The 18,176-nt window shown below is 42.7% G+C and overlaps 1 protein-coding gene across 4 annotated transcripts in view; it reads right to left on the bottom strand.

The window, feature by feature from the left end:
- Positions 1–13,728: 13,728 nt before the first annotated feature.
- The window catches only part of LOC121276573 (flocculation protein FLO11-like), a 108,445-nt gene continuing 103,997 nt past the window's right edge, over positions 13,729–18,176 (bottom strand). For all 4 annotated transcript variants that reach the window (XM_041185144.1, XM_041185142.1, XM_041185145.1 and 1 more), the window contains exon 2: positions 13,729–15,189. In XM_041185144.1, the coding sequence (XP_041041078.1) occupies positions 14,442–15,179 (738 nt within the window). In that variant the 5' untranslated portion in view covers positions 15,180–15,189 and the 3' untranslated portion in view covers positions 13,729–14,441. The remainder of the gene's footprint in view (positions 15,190–18,176) is intronic.

The following is an 18,176-nucleotide window of genomic DNA, read 5'->3' as shown; positions in this document are numbered from 1 at the left end:
ATGGCAGCTCACTTACTTTCCATAAACAGGGTCATATCACGGAGACGCATTGTAGAAACTGCAACTTCTCCTGATCCTACAGCATCCTTTGTGAGCTGAACCCTTCAGGACCACACGGTCACCGGACACAGATGCTGATGAGTTGGGAGGGCAGCCACACATCAAAGGTGCTGAGAGCACACGGAGAGAATGAGGGGACTCTGAGCCACTGGCCCAGGACATTCTGGCAGCGATGATAAGCCCCATTGAGGCGCAGGCATGACTGATGTGCCCAGTGACAGTGAATGCTGACAATCCGTGTGCTGGGAAGGTCACACAGAGCACAGGGAAGAGGCCCTGGACTGAGACACCTGCTTTTATCTTGTGCAGAAAGGTTTCACATCTGAGTGACAGGAACCCAGCTCATCAGCACAAGGAGCCACAGGCAGGGACACATTCTTAAGAGTTTAGTGACAATAGCGAACATTATGTGCAAGTGATTAACACCCATGCACACACGGTGAAACTGTATATTCTTAACCTTCCTAATCTTGCAGCTACGTCTTGGTGCTCCCCTGACATCCACAGTGGAGGTGGAGGCAGCCTGCTGACTGCTACACACCCTGTCTGTGATGATCTGGCGGGTGTCCTCTGGAGGGCTGAGACCAGGAGGGCCCCGGCCTGCTTTTGGGGTCCTGCTATGTGACAGTGGCACCCTCCTCGGCCTGTGGAGCTGGAGCTGCTGGGGTCACAGGAAGAGGGGAGCCGGATGGGCTGGGCACTCCCAGAGTCACCTGGGTAGATGGCCCCTGGATGACTCAATGAGGAGAAGCGGAAGCTGGATTGGGAATGAGCTGCTCCACTCTCATGTTGAAACTGTTAAAGGCTAAATATGGCATCAGCAATGGAGTTCAGCCCACGCAGCAGTGCAGGAGTGACGTCCTGGATCAAGGTCATCCTGCCAATGTTGACCTTAGTTGGCAATGCCAGTGCAATCACCCCAGAATGAAGGCGGACGGACTTCTCCATCATGCCGTGCAATCTGAGGAGTACAGCGGATATCCCTTCCTGATGTTCCCGAGCTTGCCTTTGCAGCTCCAGCAACTGTGACATGACCAAGTCCAGAGACTCATCATCTGATTCGGACTCAGCAAATTTCTGGCCTTTAGCAGTCCTCCGAGTGCCAATGGCCTGGGAAGTCCCTGCCTCCACCTGCTGTGGATCAGACGGTGTGATGTGCTCACCAGATTGTGACCCTGAGGCTACTCTAAAATGTATCTCTGCGTTGGTGGAGGGTGTGGGTGAGCGCCGTGATGGTTCTTTAATGATGGTGTCATCAGATCCTTGTTCTGAGGCGTCTTTGGGGTTTGAGTCAAGGACCTGGGTCATGGACCCACTTGACTGTTTCCCAGATGTGCCCATGAAAGCAAAGAGAGATAATTAGTGCCTGCCAGGGGACTGCGGAACAGGGGAACCGACTCACAGCATGGCTGTCTGATGGATGTTGCACTGCTGGACCCTCACTTGGTAGAGCAGTGCCAACCTTAACGTCAGCACAGGACCGGCCCCGGTCATCGCCGGCCAGCTGGATGGCTCTGTTTTCAAATTCTGTGAGGACCTTTACGTCAGGCATTTGCCCACCATTCTGTGACCTCTCCCTTTTGTTCTGTGCCAGCTTGTCCTGCATGAATAGAGATGGAGAAAGTATAAGCTAGGTGCCTGCCAGGCCAGATGAGAAGGATGTCTGGCATGTGTGGGTGGCGAGTAGTGCCATAGACAGGATGAGGACACAATCTGCAGGGTAGATGAAGATATGTGTGAGAGAGTGAATGGTGATGTCCCTTGAACTGGCAGTGAGATCCATGAGGATGTGTGATGGGTTTGTGAGTGTGTGAGTTGAGATTGATGACAAGAGCGACTTACTCTGGCAGAATGGAGGAGATCATTCATCCTCTTTCAACAATGGATGGTTGTCCTGTTTTGTAGGGTGTTGGTGCTGACCACCACTACCACCGCCCCCCCACATGCTGGATTGGTGAGCTTGCTCACTGGTCTTTGCCCTGAGCAGGGTAGAGGACTTTGAGGAGGGCCTCCACTGCATCCAGTAGGTGCTCAATGGAGGTGTCTCTAAATTTGGGGGCAGCACATTTCCTCCCTTTGGCAGCCAATAGTACCCAGCAGCTTCCTATCCCTTGAAGAATACTAGCTCTGTTCAGGGTGGCCTTTAAACATGGTGCCTGGTTTACTGAAGGCCTGAGGTGACTGCAGGGTGAGCGAATCAGAGGCTGCCCTGCCAGCAACCCGGTGTGTTTCCTGGGAATGCATTATTAATGAGAAAGGAATGGGACGATATGGACCATTGCAGCAAGCTGGTAAAATGCTCCTTTTCCAACCCACTACTGCTCTTAGTGCAAATCTGGCATGATTCCGTCCATTATCACAACAAATTTTCAACAAGGTTTACCAAAGTAGGTGCATTTATTAAGTAGGGGATTAGGATTGCAGCATCTTGGTCCAATATTTTGTGACATTCAATATTATGGAGTCTGAGCGATTACATTTTGAATGCTCCTGAAATGTAGGTTTCATGTGCAAAAAATTCAGAGGCTAGAAACCTGGCTCCATAACGCCCAGGGTTTCAGTTACAAGTGTCATTTTGGCTGTCAAATGTGTTACAATAGGTATTAGAACTTAAGTTTGGAAAAAAAAATGTGTATAAAAATGATCAATCTTGTATTTTGTACATTGTGCTTAGAAAATGAAAGTAAGATTCCAGTGAAAGCAATTCTGACAGTTCATCATTACTGACACAATAATTATTCTGATACCAATGGATTTCACATCTATTGTAACACATTTCACTTCATTCAAACTATTGACTATTGTTTCTTACTGATTATTATTTCCTGCCCTTAAAGCCTATTTATTCATAGGTTAACAAAAACATTTGCAATTAGGTTGAAAACAGAGAACCAGGAGAAAAGAAATCCCTACTCAAGTGCTTCCAGTTTTTCTTGGGCAGTTTTTCTATATAATTTTCCACCTGTCCACATTTTATTAACAAATCACCTACGTTATAGCAATTTTTCCCTCTCCTGAACATACAAATGATGAAATTGGTGCTGTGTGTTTGGACATTACTGATAACAGTGAATTGGAAGCTTGTTTTACACCCTTTGATTCAGTGAAGAAAATCGGGAATGAGTTAAATGGCTGACAATTTCCTTGCACCCAAGGTCACATTCATCTCCAGAAATTGAATCCATCTTTTTCAATAGGGGGAAATGATGTAATGCAAAGTCAGCTTCGTCCTTTCTCAACAGGACACTTAAATTTGAGAGTAATTGGTTACATCGGATCCAAAAAGTTTTTTTTTAAATGCCTGTAACCCAACATGACTTAAATTTTAAAATATTAATGAAGTAGCATTTTTTAAATCTATATTTTAAAATTTAGATTAATAAGTATATTTGTCGGCAACCTTCTTCCTGATAATTGACATTGAGCAACACATCAAAGGTTGGCAGCATTTTACTGAGCCAGACTGTAGTGGAAATCTGCAATTATAAGACACAAGAGTTGGGAAAGCACACCGTGCATTGTTACTGAATTGTGCCTGTATATTTATGAAAGAGTTAACAAAGCCCAAACTCGACTGGGGCAATTTTAACCCATCCTGCCAGTCGGGAAACTGATGGGAATGGGGGCAATATCCTTTTTATGATGATACCTTTTGGTTGAAAATTAAAGGCAGCTTTTTGCTGTCTTTTGATCCAACTTCCACCAAATATGGCAAAGTTTCTCCCACTTTCCAAATTAACGGTTTCCAAAGTAAATGGAAAAATTATTTTAAATTAAAATTAAATCACGGACTGCAGCAGTTCAAGAAGGCAGCTCACCACCACTTTCTCAAAGGCAACTAGCGTTGGGCAATAAATGCTGGCCCAGCCAGCGAAGCCCACATCCCCTGAATGAATTTTTAAAAAAAAATTAATATTTTAGAATTTGGAAAAGTAATAAAAAATCTTAAACAGATAAAATGGATGCTGGTTAATTAATAGAAAAATTAAAGGTATAAGGAGAACAAAGAGAATAGGAATAAAAAGGCAATATGGGCAGCTCAAGTAAAATTGAGGGAATATATTTACTATAAATGTTAGTTTTCATCAATGTCCCAGTGCATAAATAAAAAGCAAATAAAACTAATTTTACAGATTAAAACCAATTCCAATAACTAAATAAACACTCCCCTGAAAGTATACAGGGGAATTTGAATCTAGCTGCCTCTGGGCCTAACTTTAAATTAGAATGGACAGTATTGAGCCAGTCTGTAGCAGAAATCTGCAATTATAAAACACGAGTTGGGAAAGCACACCGTGCATTGTTACTGAATCATGCTTGTATATATAAAAGAGTTAACAAAGTCCAAACTCAACTGGGGAAATTTTAACCCATCCTGTCAGCCGGGAAACTGATGGGAATGGGGGCAATGTCCTTTTTGCACCCGTACACCAAAAAACAATTTTCTTCTCCATTGACGTGAATGAATAATATTGGGTGAGTGTAAAATCTGGGTTCCATCCAGTCCTGTGGGTTTCCCACTGAGTTCAGGCAAAATTGCCTCCCCTTGCCTTGCCCCAGGGAAAATGTGCATGTTTTAAAAATAAAATAATTTACAGCTCTTATGCATATAAAGTAGATGCTAATAAGGAAGGTGTGGGAGGTTGAGGTGCAAAGAGATTTTGCAATTTTGAAAGAAACAAGGAAAGCCTGGTAAATATTGGAAGAGCAATGAGACCAGAGAACATTATTAAGTTGCTACAGAGGTCGGAGCAAAGCAGCAAACAGGGACAGGACGAGGGAAAACTGAGGCAGACTCAATGCAGGGTAAATACCATGCTGCAGGCTAATAGCGGAAGTAGGGTTTTTATTGTTAGAAATGATCTCTGTTGGATGACTAGGAGGGATCCTACTCTGAATCAAAAAGACCCTTCCTTTGAACAACTCATCCAGAAAAGGCTAAAAGAGAAAAGAGAAAACTATGTTTCAAAAACCTTTTAGAAAGCGGGCTACAACATCTGCCCAGAGACCTATCAAAAATGGTCAAAATAGGAATGAAGGAAGAATTTTGTGCCAGAGTGGACAAATCCAAAGCTTCAACTAGAAACTCCTTTTCCCAAAGTCTGTTGTACATTGCATATATTGCAGCAAGGCTGAGCATTTAATTGCTGGTGAAACTACAGAATGAAAAGTCATGCAAGTACATTTGGAGGAGAAATGCAAAGTCGAGGTTGGGCAAGAGAACATGAGGCTAGGTAACAAGAGAAGGTTGCTAATAGATTCATGAGACACAACTAAGCAAGGAATGAGATCATGTACTAATAGGGTGGATGACGGAATGCTCTATCTACAATGTTGTAACATAACATATTGGATAGGCAAAGGTGAACTTCCTAAATGGAGCCTTCAAAGATCTGTATAATTTTAGTAATCCATCTAAAATTGAAAAATTTAAGCTACCAGCATTTTTTAAGTCAGTGATAATTAGTAGAAACAAGTCATTCTTTGCTAGTTCCTTTAAGTATAAAAAGTGAATTGGGCCAGTGAGATGGTCTGCCCAATTCTCCCCTAGCATTTGTAATTGTAGGACAAAAAATTTTAAATTCTTTCCCACTGACATTCAGGACAGCTAAATGAATGGCAGTTCTGTGTCACCATCCCTCATTTACCATTCAATGGTTGCACATAGATTTGAGCTTGAGATTCATATTTAGCAAGTAGCGATTGGGGAACCAAAGGAAGCCACTGCACGGAAGTTTAACATTCAACTTAGGGGAGTGGAAGAAGAAAGTGAGTCACTTTTAGAGCCAATCACAGAATTATTACCAGCAGCCCAAAAGTAGAACTGGCAAGGAGTGAGAACAGGCTGTTTGCCCTAACTAATCATAGGATGTGTAAAGCGAGTGAGCCATAAAAAGCAATACATGTAACTGAAAGATAATTTGATAACAGTAGCTTATCTTCATGCCAGTTAAGTTATAGCACAAGTCATGTGTCATACACAAGGAAGCAAAGTATCCTAAGCACGCTTGGTTAGTGTTTTGCCCCACTACAAAAGAAAGTATAATATTTACCCATCTTCAAGAATGGAGCTGATTGGTACTGGTTAGTAAATATGGCAAAAAAGTACTTGAGCCTTTCTGAATCAGGCTTAATCAGGGGCAGTCAGGAAAGTGGTGGGGTCTCCACATGTGAATGTTTCTGCCTGATTATATGGACCCTGTGCCTCCCAGCCTGTCTCAAGGGGAGCATTAAACTCCACCGTAACACTCAGTCTGACACTGATACCACCAGCACAGATAGTGACACTATGTGAACTTTAGTTGGTAGTATGGAGGCTGAATCTGCACATAGCAAATCACTGGGCACAAGTGGACTGCAGCCAGGCCTTGGAGAAAGGACAGCGTGGGTGCCAGAGAGTGAGGTCACATGCAAGTTCTGTTGCAGAGGTCTCGGTTAAGGACTTTGACGGCACATATTTATTGCAAATATTAAATTCATATGTTTTAGAATATAATATTTAGTCTCAACAATTAAATTTTTAACTGTAGAAAATAGGGGTACCTGGTTGAGAGACTGGTAAAAGCAACCCTGAAGTAAACGTAACCCCAATAAGCTTGGAGTTTATTACACTTGAAAAGTAACATCACAAAACTGCACTTGGGCTTACTTAGCTGAAGAACTGGAGGCATAGGTTTTACTCAAGTAAAATATAAGCTATTTGTGTGGTTTCCCAGAATTAAGGAAAGCTTTGGATTTAAAAAGAAGTTAATCTGCATTTCTATCTGAGAACAGGCCATGTATATCCCATTGTAATGGAGATGGATGGAGCTTAGTGAGATTCTTTGTTTTGAGTTTGTTTCTGTTAATTCTATTAGAGAATAGCCAGCAGGTAAGACTGGTTGAGAGAAACAGTTAAAAGACTGTAAACAAAAACAAAAATACCTGGAAAAACTCAGCGGGTCTGGCAGCATCTGCAGAGAGGGATACAGTTAACGTTTCGAGTCCGTATGACTCTTGAACGGAACTAAGGAAAAATAGAAAAGAGGTGAAATATAAGTTTAAGTGGGGTGGGGGTGGTGGTGGTGGGTGGGGGTGGTGGTGCTGGGGGGGTGGGACAAGTAGAGCTGGATAGAGGGCCAGTGATAGGTGGAGATAACCAAAAGATGTCACGGACAAAAGGACAAAGAGGTGTTGAAATACATTTAAATATAATGGAAATAGGTGAGAAAATAAAAAGGTGGGAAAATAGTTCCCACCTATTTCCTTCATTTTTAAATATATTTCCATCCATTGTTTTATCTCTACCTTTTAGCCTTTTTTGATTCCTTCCCCCCACCCCAGCCCCACTAGGGCTATCTGTACCTTGCTTGTCCTGCTTTCTACCCTTAATTAGCACATTCCTTAGATAATATCACCACCTTCAACACCTCTTTGTCCTTTTGTCTATGACATCATTTGGTTATCTCCACCTATCACTGGCCCTCTATCCAGCTCTACCTGTCCCACTGCCCCCCTTAAACCAGCTTATATTTCACCTCTTTTCTATTTTCCCTTAGTTCTGTTGAAGAGTCATACGGACTCAAAATGTTAACTGTGTTCCTCTCCGCAGATGCTGCCAAACCTACTGAGTTTTTCCAGGTATTTTTGTTTTTGTTTTGGATTTCCAGCATCTGCAGTTTTTTGCTTTTAAAAGACTGTGTCAGCTTTGGGTTTTATGATGCTTATAGCTCCTTGGAAGTTTAGAGGTAAAGCCAGACCTACACCAGAAGTAAATGCTAGGTCTATCATTCATGACGCAGCCTGTGATTGGGAGTTGGTATTCAGTATAAGACAAAGTTGGAAAGGGGAGAAATGACTGGAAGATTTATTTAGCTGGAAGCCAAAGTAAGAAATCTACTGTAATCATCTCAGTGAAAGGCAGTAAACTTTGTTGCAGTTGGAGATCTGAAAGTAATCAGCTTGTTTGCAGTTTGGAACCATAGCAACAGGCTATTGGAAACCAAGGGCATTTTCTGATCTTTTAAGTCACTGTGCATGAGTTGAAGGGAGGTCCTTGCTTGAGCTATTCAATCAGAGTCATGAGGGCGGTAAAAAAATTGGACGGTCGCTTAGCCAAAAGCTAATGGAAGGATCCCCATGAAACCTTGAACCTTGGCAAATAGCTGGAACACTGAAAAAATACCTGAGTGAATTCCGGTGAGCGGTGATATATCTTTTGAGTTGGTCCCAGGAAAAGTGAATAAACCTTAAAGATTTTGTAAGATAAGGGAACTCTTGGGAGGAAATAGAAAGTAGAACTGAGTTTATAGCATAAGTCTTCATAAGCTAAAGTATTATATTAATAGTGCTTACTGCATTTAATTCTTTCTGATATATGGTAAGAAAGTTTGTTCTTGTTAAAAAGGAAATTTTGTGGCGTAGATTTGTCAGTTAATTATTGGGTGTTTGGATTTCTTCTTTAAACACTAACAGGATTGTAACAATGTACAGGAAAAGACTTATGGGCATTCACACAAAATTATTTTGTGCATTGGCAGAGCCTGCAGTCGCTATCAGGAAGCGTAGAGGAGTCCAGCTCCAACTTGGCACAAATAGAGGCCACCCAATGTCTGGATGTTGTAGTGGGATTGAAATTTCAGCTTGGTGCCATGCAGTCTCAGGAGCTGTCATCATGGTTGTGGACACCAGTGCTGAAAGGTGCGTTCAGGGCCTCACAGCATGCAGCAATATGTGTACCAATAGATCACTAGAATTGGTGAGGCATTGCCCTGGGAGTTTGGAACTGGTTCCGTTGAGCTGAACCTACTATTCTCTTTCAGGATTACAGCGTTCATGCTCCCACCATTGCCACCCACCAGTGCTGTTGTCTGTCAGCCGTGCTGGCTGCTGCCACCCATGTTAACGCAGTGCGACCCAAAGCCAGACCCACAAGGCTCAGAGCTGTTTGAGGGTGTCCCGCAAAGCCACGTCCAGTCTCCCCCAGTGACCTTCACCAGCCACACTGTAGCCACTGGGATAGCACTGCATAGGAGCACTCGGACAGGCAAAGGCATTTACAAGACATGCACTAAGGGATACATGAGGGTGATTAGTCAAGCCATGTATGGATATTGGGTGTTTTATTGGATTAAAATTGTACTAGATCGTTACTATGTGGAAGCCTTAATTTTAGGATTGTGACCATGAGGATGCTGCTACAATTCGTAACACAGACACAGCCTGGTGTAGAACTGTTGAACAACAGTGTGATGAAAGAAGGGAAAAACAGGTACCTTAAGATTAAATCGGATACGGGTTTGGGAACTTCACTTCCCAATGGGACTTCTGCACATTTACCAGTTGGGTGATGGGTGCACACGTACAGTTCATTGATTTCACGCACGTGCTGGCCGGGAAAGGGACACACATCTGCACTTTGTCCATTTCTACGGCCCTCAAGCTGGGAACCAGCCCTGTGCAGCTGAGCGGAAGAAAAATTAAAACAGCGCAAAACCAGAGAGAAACACCATTGCAGAGAAGGTGCCCCAGGGATCAGGAGATGGGGAGGGGGACAGGGAGCGGTCCTAAACCAAGAGGGTCCCAAACAAGGAGTGGAACAGAAACAGGTCCAGAAGGACATTCCCAGGTAAAGGACAAGGGCAGAGATCAGAAATGGATCCCTGTTAAACAAAATCGAAAGGAGCAGAGCATTTGACTCTGAATTAAAGAGACAGAGCTGCGGGAAGACAGAGTTGTCAGAGCATTTGATTCATCGTGGGCTTGAGAGAAGCCCTGAAGATCTTAGAGGGCAGCCAAAGGTTGGTGACTACGTACTGTGGGCTGTAAAGGCAAAGGTACCCTTTTGGAGCAGTGGTGTTCTGTCTGGCACAGCTGATGGTCTGAAATGGTGCTTAGATGAAGTGTAGGGGAAATGAATCTCAGAAGGTGAGATTAAAACCCTGAAGGTGGATTCCTGTTGAAGCTGTCCGAGTGGGAGTGACTTTGGGGAGGGTATTCCATAGCTAGTTCTTCAAAGGTGGAGATTAGTAACCTTGTGTGAAAGACAGTTTCAGTGAGTCTGGTTGGCTCAGGATGTGACAAACACCTGGGTGGGTTGTTGAGAAATCCACAGAATCTGCTTTGGTCGCATCTGTCATTTACATTGGAGTGTGGTGTGTCTGTCCACAGTTCGGCAGTTGGTTCACATGTCCAGCCTACTTACCCTGAATATTCGAGTGGAAGATAGATATGGTAAATTGTTTTCTCTTACCGAATTTGTATGTGATTCTAAAGGAATAGCTGCAATGAAGGAATTGTAAATATTTGAATCATTTTCATGTGTTTGCATTGAGATCTTTCCAACCTTTTTGTCTGGTGTAATATAGTTCATTTTTCTTGTTAAATAATGTTTTATTCTTTGTAGTAAAACCTCATCAGCAAATTCCTACGAATTTGTTCAGTAATTTACCCCCACGGTTTCTAAAAAATAAAAGTTAGGATCTAACAAGCCAGGTTTCAGTCTGGACCTGACTTATCCAGTATTAACATCAGTTGGGATTGTAACAGCAATCTGAGGTTTTACTCATGCCAACTGGAGTCTCTTGATATGTTCACAAAACAGCCTGTCTGGAACGTGGATATGCCAATTCACTAGGAGCACAGGAATGCAGAAACAGGAGGAGGTCCTTGAGCCTGTTCCTCCATCCAATGAAATCACGGCTGATCTATGATCTAACTTCATAAACTCTCCTTTGTCACATCTCCTTTAACATAATTAAGAAAAATCTATCTGTCTCAGTTTTATATTTAGCAATTGATCTAACATCAATTGCCATTTATGGAAGAGAGTTCCAAATGTCTACCACACATTGTGTGTAGCAGTGTTTCTTAATCTCACTCCTGAAAAGTCTGGCTTTATTTTTTAAAATATTCCCCCTAATGCTAGACTCCCCAACCAATGGAAACAGTTTCTATCTATCCTTTTTGCCCCTCTTAATATCTTGAAAGTTTCAATCAAACTGTCCCTTAACTCTTTACATTTAAGGGAATGCAACCCAAGTTTGCTCCATCTCTCCTTGTAGCTTAACCTTGGAGTCTGCATATCATTCTGATATATCTATGCTGTACCCTCTCAAAGGTTCATATCCTTCCTAAAGTGTGGTACCTCCAGCTGCTTACAATGCTCCATGTGTGGTCTAACCAGGGTTTTGTAGAGCTGAAGCATGATTTCTACCCTCTTATATTCTGAGAATCTGGCGGAGACAGGTTCAATTGAAGCATTCAAAAGGGAATTAAAATGTTATCTGGAAAGGAAGAATGTGCAGGGTTACCGGGAGAAGGCGGGAAAATGGGATTCGGTGAAATGCTCATTTGGAGAGCTGGTGCAGCCATGGTGAGCTGAATTAAATGACCTCCTTCTGTGCTGTAACAATTCTGTGATACTCTAGTCCTTTAAATATAAAAACCCGCATCCCATTACTCTTTTTGATTATTTCTTGTACTTGTTCCGGGTATTCCAATGATTCATCTACATGGGCTCCCCAAGTCTCTTTGGACCTCCCCCTGCTTCTAGCTTTTCACCAGTTAGAAAGTCCCCTGTTCTATCCTTTTAATGCCAAAATATCTGATCTCAGATTTCCTATATTGAAATCCATCTGTCACAATTTTGGCCATTTGCCTCCTCCCTTTCCCCTTTTCCTCTTTATCCTTTACCTGAGAAGCTTTCCAAACCTGTGGTGGAAATGGATGCATCTGCATAATAGCCAGTTTGTGGGGATGTCTTTAATGGCGCAATGGCTGCCATTATATGAGTGCTGGCCACAGGTGGTTGGGTGCTGGAGGGGAGTTATCAGCCAGGTGCGAAATGAAGTATCATTGTTAACGAGTGTGTTTAACGAACAGCACTGGAAGCAAGGCATCCAGGAACTTTCAAACTTTAATTAACTATTTACAACTATGTACAGGGATAGATAAGCACCAGGCTCCTTCCGGAAGCATCTCTCTCTGAATTCCAGCGACAGGTGATCTTACATCACTGAAGACGTGTGAGCTATTAGCATTATAACTATTATCCCTTTATACTGCATAAAGCAGATAGCCCTTGTCACTGAGCAGTCATCCACTGGTTCAACATGGTGGCTGCAATATTGCAAGTGCAACTGACTGCATGGTAGAAGGTGAATGCATCATGACTGCTGCCAGGACAGCAGGCATTCGCCAGCTGAACATGGTCACACATCAACTCCATGTTGAGTGAATGGCATCCTCTGTGGTTGCTGCACATGTCACCTTTGAGATTTGGGTGCCTTGTGAAGCCATGTAAGTGCAGTTGATGGCACCCTGCATCATGGAGGAGCCCTTTACCTTGGTGAAGACAGGTGCACACTCCTTTTGCTTCACTATGTTCAGAGAGAAGACAGTGGAACTCCTCCTCCTGAGATTCAGAGCCTCTATCATCTTGTTGAATGAATTCTCTGCTTAGCTCTTTTGGATGAGACTTTAAACCGAGGTCTCAGCCGCCTTCTTAGGTGCTTCTAAAAATTCTCATGGCACTCTTTGAAGAAAAGTAGCATGATGTATTGTCCAATATTTATCTTTCAGCCAACATCACTAAAAACAGATGATCACTTTGCTGTTTGTGTGAGTTTTCTGTGCTGTCACATTTCCTACATTACAACAGTGACCACACTTCAAAATTACTTCATTGGCTGTGAAATGCTTGGGATGTCCTGTGGTTTTGAAAGTGCTTTTTTAAATGCAAATCTTTCTTTTTACTGAGGAAAGGAAAAAGTGCTTTACAATGAGAAAATGCCAAACAAGGCAGGAGAATTTATTAAAAAAGATTAGCATTTACTGCGACATGTTTAGGTCAATATTCCTCTGCTAACTCTACACGTGTTCCTGCTTTTGGGACATCACCCAGGGCAACTTGTAACACAATGTCAGGCCTCTGTCACTTGGCTTGTGGCATTCTAAACGTGCAAAGCCTTTTGAATTTAACACAGACGACTGGGCTGAAATATTTATAACGACTGAATGGTTTTGTTGGGGAGTCTGCAGGTGGACAGACAACTGCCACCAGTCACTCCTAATCACGGGGCCAGCAACTTCTCTAGAAAGGTACATTTACAATTATTATGGGCCAGCAATAAAGGGCAGCATGATGGAAAACATGTGCTGCTGTTGCTGACACAATGGCATTTGCTCTTATTCAGGCCTGTCAAACCAACAGCAGCAATTAATGTCTCTCCACTAATCCATATGCAGCACCATTAACAAGAGGAAGTCTCAGCCAGGGAGTAAGCAGCCCAAGGAGATTATTTGAACTTGGAAATTCAGCTCAGTTCACATAAGTTTAAAGTGGATGGGATGTGAAGGCATATTGCCTGATGTACAATGGGGTAAGAAAGAAGGTGGAAACCCCATTTAATATAAGATGGTTACAGTTCATTAAATCACAGATTATTTTCTAGGTTTAGTTCATTTTGTAATGTCACAAAAAATATTAATGGTAAAAGGCACATTGTGTGCATAATGTTGTAGTATTTCTCAAGAAACTGACAGATAATCCCATAATCTTCAGCGTACAGGTAAAAATGGTAATATTAGTCTCTGAAATAATGAATCTTATTGTTTTAAAAAAAGCCAATTTACATAACTGCAACAGGGGATATGAGTTTGAAAAAAAAAACTTTCAAACCTCTTTGATTCTTTTTTCATGATTTTTATTACTGTTGCACCATTAATACAATCACATATAATTCCAAAGCATCCATTTTACAATTCTCATCATTATCGACATGTGCTGTGGTGATGGAGGATTATGGGGAAGAAGCTGGAATTGCAATGAATGCAGATTTGTTTGCCACTTACTGTTAAACAGAACTACAGGTGCACCCAACAACGGACATGCATTAACTGATGGAGATAAATCTAGATAGGCTACGTACAATGAGAGGTGTATGTTAGTCTGAAGTATTTTTGAGACAAATCTATTGTTTCTGATGTGTCATGAGAAAGGGAACATGGTGGCTTTTATCTGACAGCTGGCAGTACCTCAATGTGTAAAATCAAGCTGGAAAACAAAGAAAGATGTTATCTGAATATCTGATTGGTTTGGCACAGTCCCATTAACTATCACTCAGTAGAGTCATAACCATTATGTTTTGTGTTGGTTTGAATCAGCGAGGTACATCACTTACAGCTGTTGAGCAGATTTTCATTCCACTCACTAAACTTTCAGACATCAATATTTAAGTCCGGTAATTTTTCAGAATGTAGCTTGAAGTTTCCTGATGGAACTTTTCAACAGGATGGTGTATCGGTTTGGGAATTTTCTGGTAAAAGACAGTTGGATCAAGTTTGTTAGTACAGTTGGAATTTAATGCAGGTTGTGAATGGTTGTTGAATGGGACCATCCATTATTCTTGCACAGCTAACGTTTGATCAGTAATGGCTGAAGAATCCACTGAAGCTGTGACATCTGCTGGGGTAGCACTATCTGATGCTACAGGGCCGGCTGGGGTGGAGCTAGGTGCTTCTGCTGCTGGTGTCTCCTTGGAAGAAACAGCATCAATGGTGCTGGTGGCAGAGTCCAAACTCTGGGGCTCTGCTTTTTTACTTTCCTCTTGGGCTACAAGAGTCGGTGAGACCTCAGTCTGTTTGGACTCCACTTCAACCTCGCTAGAGCACTTTTCTTCTGTTTTGCTTTCGGGAACAGGTGTTGGGGTTTCAGAAGACTGAGTGGATGTCACTTCTGCACTGGGTTCAAGCACTGCTGGAGGCTCACTGTCTGCAGAACTAGTGACAGGGGCAGCTTCAGGTGGTTCTGTCGGCTTTTCTGCAGTCGGTTCCATGGACTGAGGCTCTGTTTTTGCTTCAGTGGAAACTTGTGGCTTTTCAGCCTCAGCCATTTGAGTTTCCTCTTTTTTCACTGTTTCTTTATCCTCTTCCTTAGCCTCAGTTGTGTTGTTGGCAGCCTGGCTGTCTTTGGCCTGTGAGATGTTTCCTTCTGCGTGCTCTTCAGTGGTTTTGGCCTCTTCCTGCTTTTCCTTATTTACCTCTCCATCTTCTGCTGTTGTTCCTTCAGCCAATTTGTCAGCCTCTTTGTCACTGGAAAGTTTATAGTTTTTCTTCTTCCTGATCAGAATGTTTCCCATTTTATACGCTCTGAAAAAAAAAGGACAATATTCAGTAAAACTAACATTGACAGTCAGTTTCATATCAATTAACTTTAAATTGCAATAACCTTTACACAGGGTATAACCCAGCATGATGAATCTATCCAGGTAGTTTCCATTATAAATTTATCATGGATATATAAAGGACAAAATACAGGATTTAAATACAGGGATTAGAATAAGGCCTGCACTCTCTGGTCTGATTCTTCCCCCATTCACTAGCAGGGCTCCCGTGAAGACTACAGTCTATTTTGATTCCCCATAGCAACAGTATGGTCTGGATATGGAAGGTCTTGTGCACAAGTATATATAGTTGCTTCCACCTACTCCAAACATGGCAATCATCATGAGGAAGGTGTGACCAGGGATAAGGATTCTGTAAATGGTAAGCTCCCACACCCCACCCTTCACCAATATCCAGTACAAGCTGAGTGGATGTATGTCTTGTTGGGACAGGTGCAGCTTTCCTATCACTAGCCTGGTCAGGTGGTCTGGACACAAGAAGACCTAGAAGTATTCCTTTTTTTTAATTTTCAAAGGGGACTTTGAGGTCCCTTTATCTTGTTACAATGTTCATGAGGCAGGGGGAGGCAGGTGGGGCAACAGATGTCTCTGGTTAGCCAATGCTTGGCCAACTTTGTGTTTCTCTGTATGGTGGGCCCCAGATGTCCTGGGGCCGTGCAGGCATGCTAATCCTGAAATCCTGCCCTGATCCCATTTAGCTCTCCACAAACAGCACTCAAAGTACAAGTGTAACTGCTGAAAACACAAAACATTCAGATCTTCAGAACCTCGTTTTCATCCAAACCTACAAAACCTCACCTTCTGGCATCAACTTTTCTTATGTAACTGCACAATCCAAACTGACCATCAAAGGCCTTTCCCCACACATCATTCACTCCCTGAAAATGTTCTTTGTGAAAAGTTTTTAATACATCATTTTTCCTGAGTAACTGAAATTCCTAATATCCAAGATAAGCGACTTAACCAAAAAATGCATATTTCACAAAAACATGGATTTGTTTTTCTAACCAAACTATTCTATATTTTAATGCTTTCACTACATTTTTACCTTCCACAAGCCTCTACTGGACATAATCCTTATGCCCTGACCAGTGATGTTGAGCTGAATCAGTTTTGTGCTGTCCTATTGTGTAGTTAATTTCCTAGGGAGCACCAAACTGTTTACTTGCAGCAGAGACATAGCATTTTTATTCAGTTTCAAGCATTTTCCCGTGATTAATTTTCTAAATTAATTGAGAAGGTAGAGGGAAAACTTCAAAAGCTTTACTCAGCTTAGATTTACCTGTACAATGGCACTGAATAATATATGAAAAGACTTGAATCTCCATGCAGTTCCTTTCTACAAAAATTTACTTCCTGTTGTCATAGTTTGTCACATTTTTGTTTCAATTTTCACCCATTGTAAATCCCCATGTGACATTAAGGGCGGTTTATGTGGGTGAAAGCATGTTGAGTGGTGAATACATCCACCTACTGAAATTCCTATTCTGCAACCAACTCTACTCACCTTCCAAAATTGCCCTGACTGTTTCTAATTAAATACACATCAAATTATAAAAACAAGTAATTATCTAAAAGTGTGGTTGTTTTCAGGTAAAGCACAGCGAGAAGGCAAGAATAATTTGTACTGGGTAAAACAGTTATAACTAAGTTGTCATCTTAAAGTCATACATTTCTGTTCTTTTTTAAAATTCATTCATGGGACGTGGGCTTCGCTGGCAAGGCCAACATTTATTGCCCTTCCCTAATTGCCATGGAGAAGGTGCTGGTGAGCTTCCTTCTTGAGCCGCTGCGGTCCATGTGGTGTAGGTACACCCACAGTGCTGTTAGGGAGGGAGTTCCAGGATTTTGACCCAGCGACAGTGAAGGAACGGTGATATATTTCCAAGTCAGGATGGTGAGTGACTTGGAGGGGAAATTCCAGATGGTGGTGTTCCCATCTATCTGCTGCCCTTGTCCTTCTAGATGGCAGTTGTCATGGGTTTAGAAGGTGCTGTCTAAGGAACCTTGGTGAGTTTCTGCAGTGCATCTTGTAGACGGTACACACTGCTGCTACTGTGCGTCGGTGGTGGAGGGAGTGACTGTTTGTGGATGGGGTGTCAATCAAGCGGGGCTGCTTTGTCCTGGATGGTGTTGAGCTTCTTGAGTGTTGTTGGAGCTACACTTGTCCAGGGGAGCATTCCACCACAATCCTGACTTGTGCCCTGTAGATGGTGGACAGGCTTTGGGAGTCAGGAGGTGAGTAACTCGTCACACGATTCCTAGTCTCTGACCTGCTCTTGTAGCCACAGTATTTCTATAGCTAATCCGGTTCAGTTTCTGGTCAATGAATCCCCAGGATGTTGATAATGGGGGATTCAGTGAGGGTAATGCCATTAAATGTCAAGGGGTGATGGTTACTTCCTCTCTTGTTGGAGATGGTCATTTCCTGGGACTTGTGTGGTGCGAATGTTACTTGCCACTTGTCAGCCCAAGCTGGATATTGTCCAGGTCTTGCTGCATTTGGACATTGACAGCTTCAGTATCTGAGGAGTTGTGAATGGTGCTGAACATTGTTTAATCATCAGCAAACATCCCCACTTCTGACCTTATGATTGAAGGAAGGTCAAATATGAAGCAGCTGAAGATGGTTGGGCCGAGGACACTACCCTGAGGAACTCCTGCAGTGACATCCTAGAACTGAGATGATTGACTTCCAACAACCACAACCATCTTCCTTTGTGCTTGATATGGCTCCAACCAGCAGAGAGTATTCCCCAGATTCACATTGACACCAGTTTTGCTAGGGCTCTTGGATGCTACACTCGGTCAAATGCTGCCTTGATGTCAAGAGCAGTCACTCACACCTCACCTCTGGATTCAGCTCTTTTGTCCATGTTTAAACCAAGGCTGTAATGAGGTCAGGAGCTGAGTGGCCCTGGTGGAACACGTACGGAGTGTCGGTGAACAGGT

This window comes from Carcharodon carcharias, chromosome 3, assembly GCF_017639515.1.
Source record: "Carcharodon carcharias isolate sCarCar2 chromosome 3, sCarCar2.pri, whole genome shotgun sequence".
NCBI lineage: Eukaryota > Metazoa > Chordata > Chondrichthyes > Lamniformes > Lamnidae > Carcharodon > Carcharodon carcharias.
This window is presented reverse-complemented; position numbering and strand designations above follow the sequence as displayed.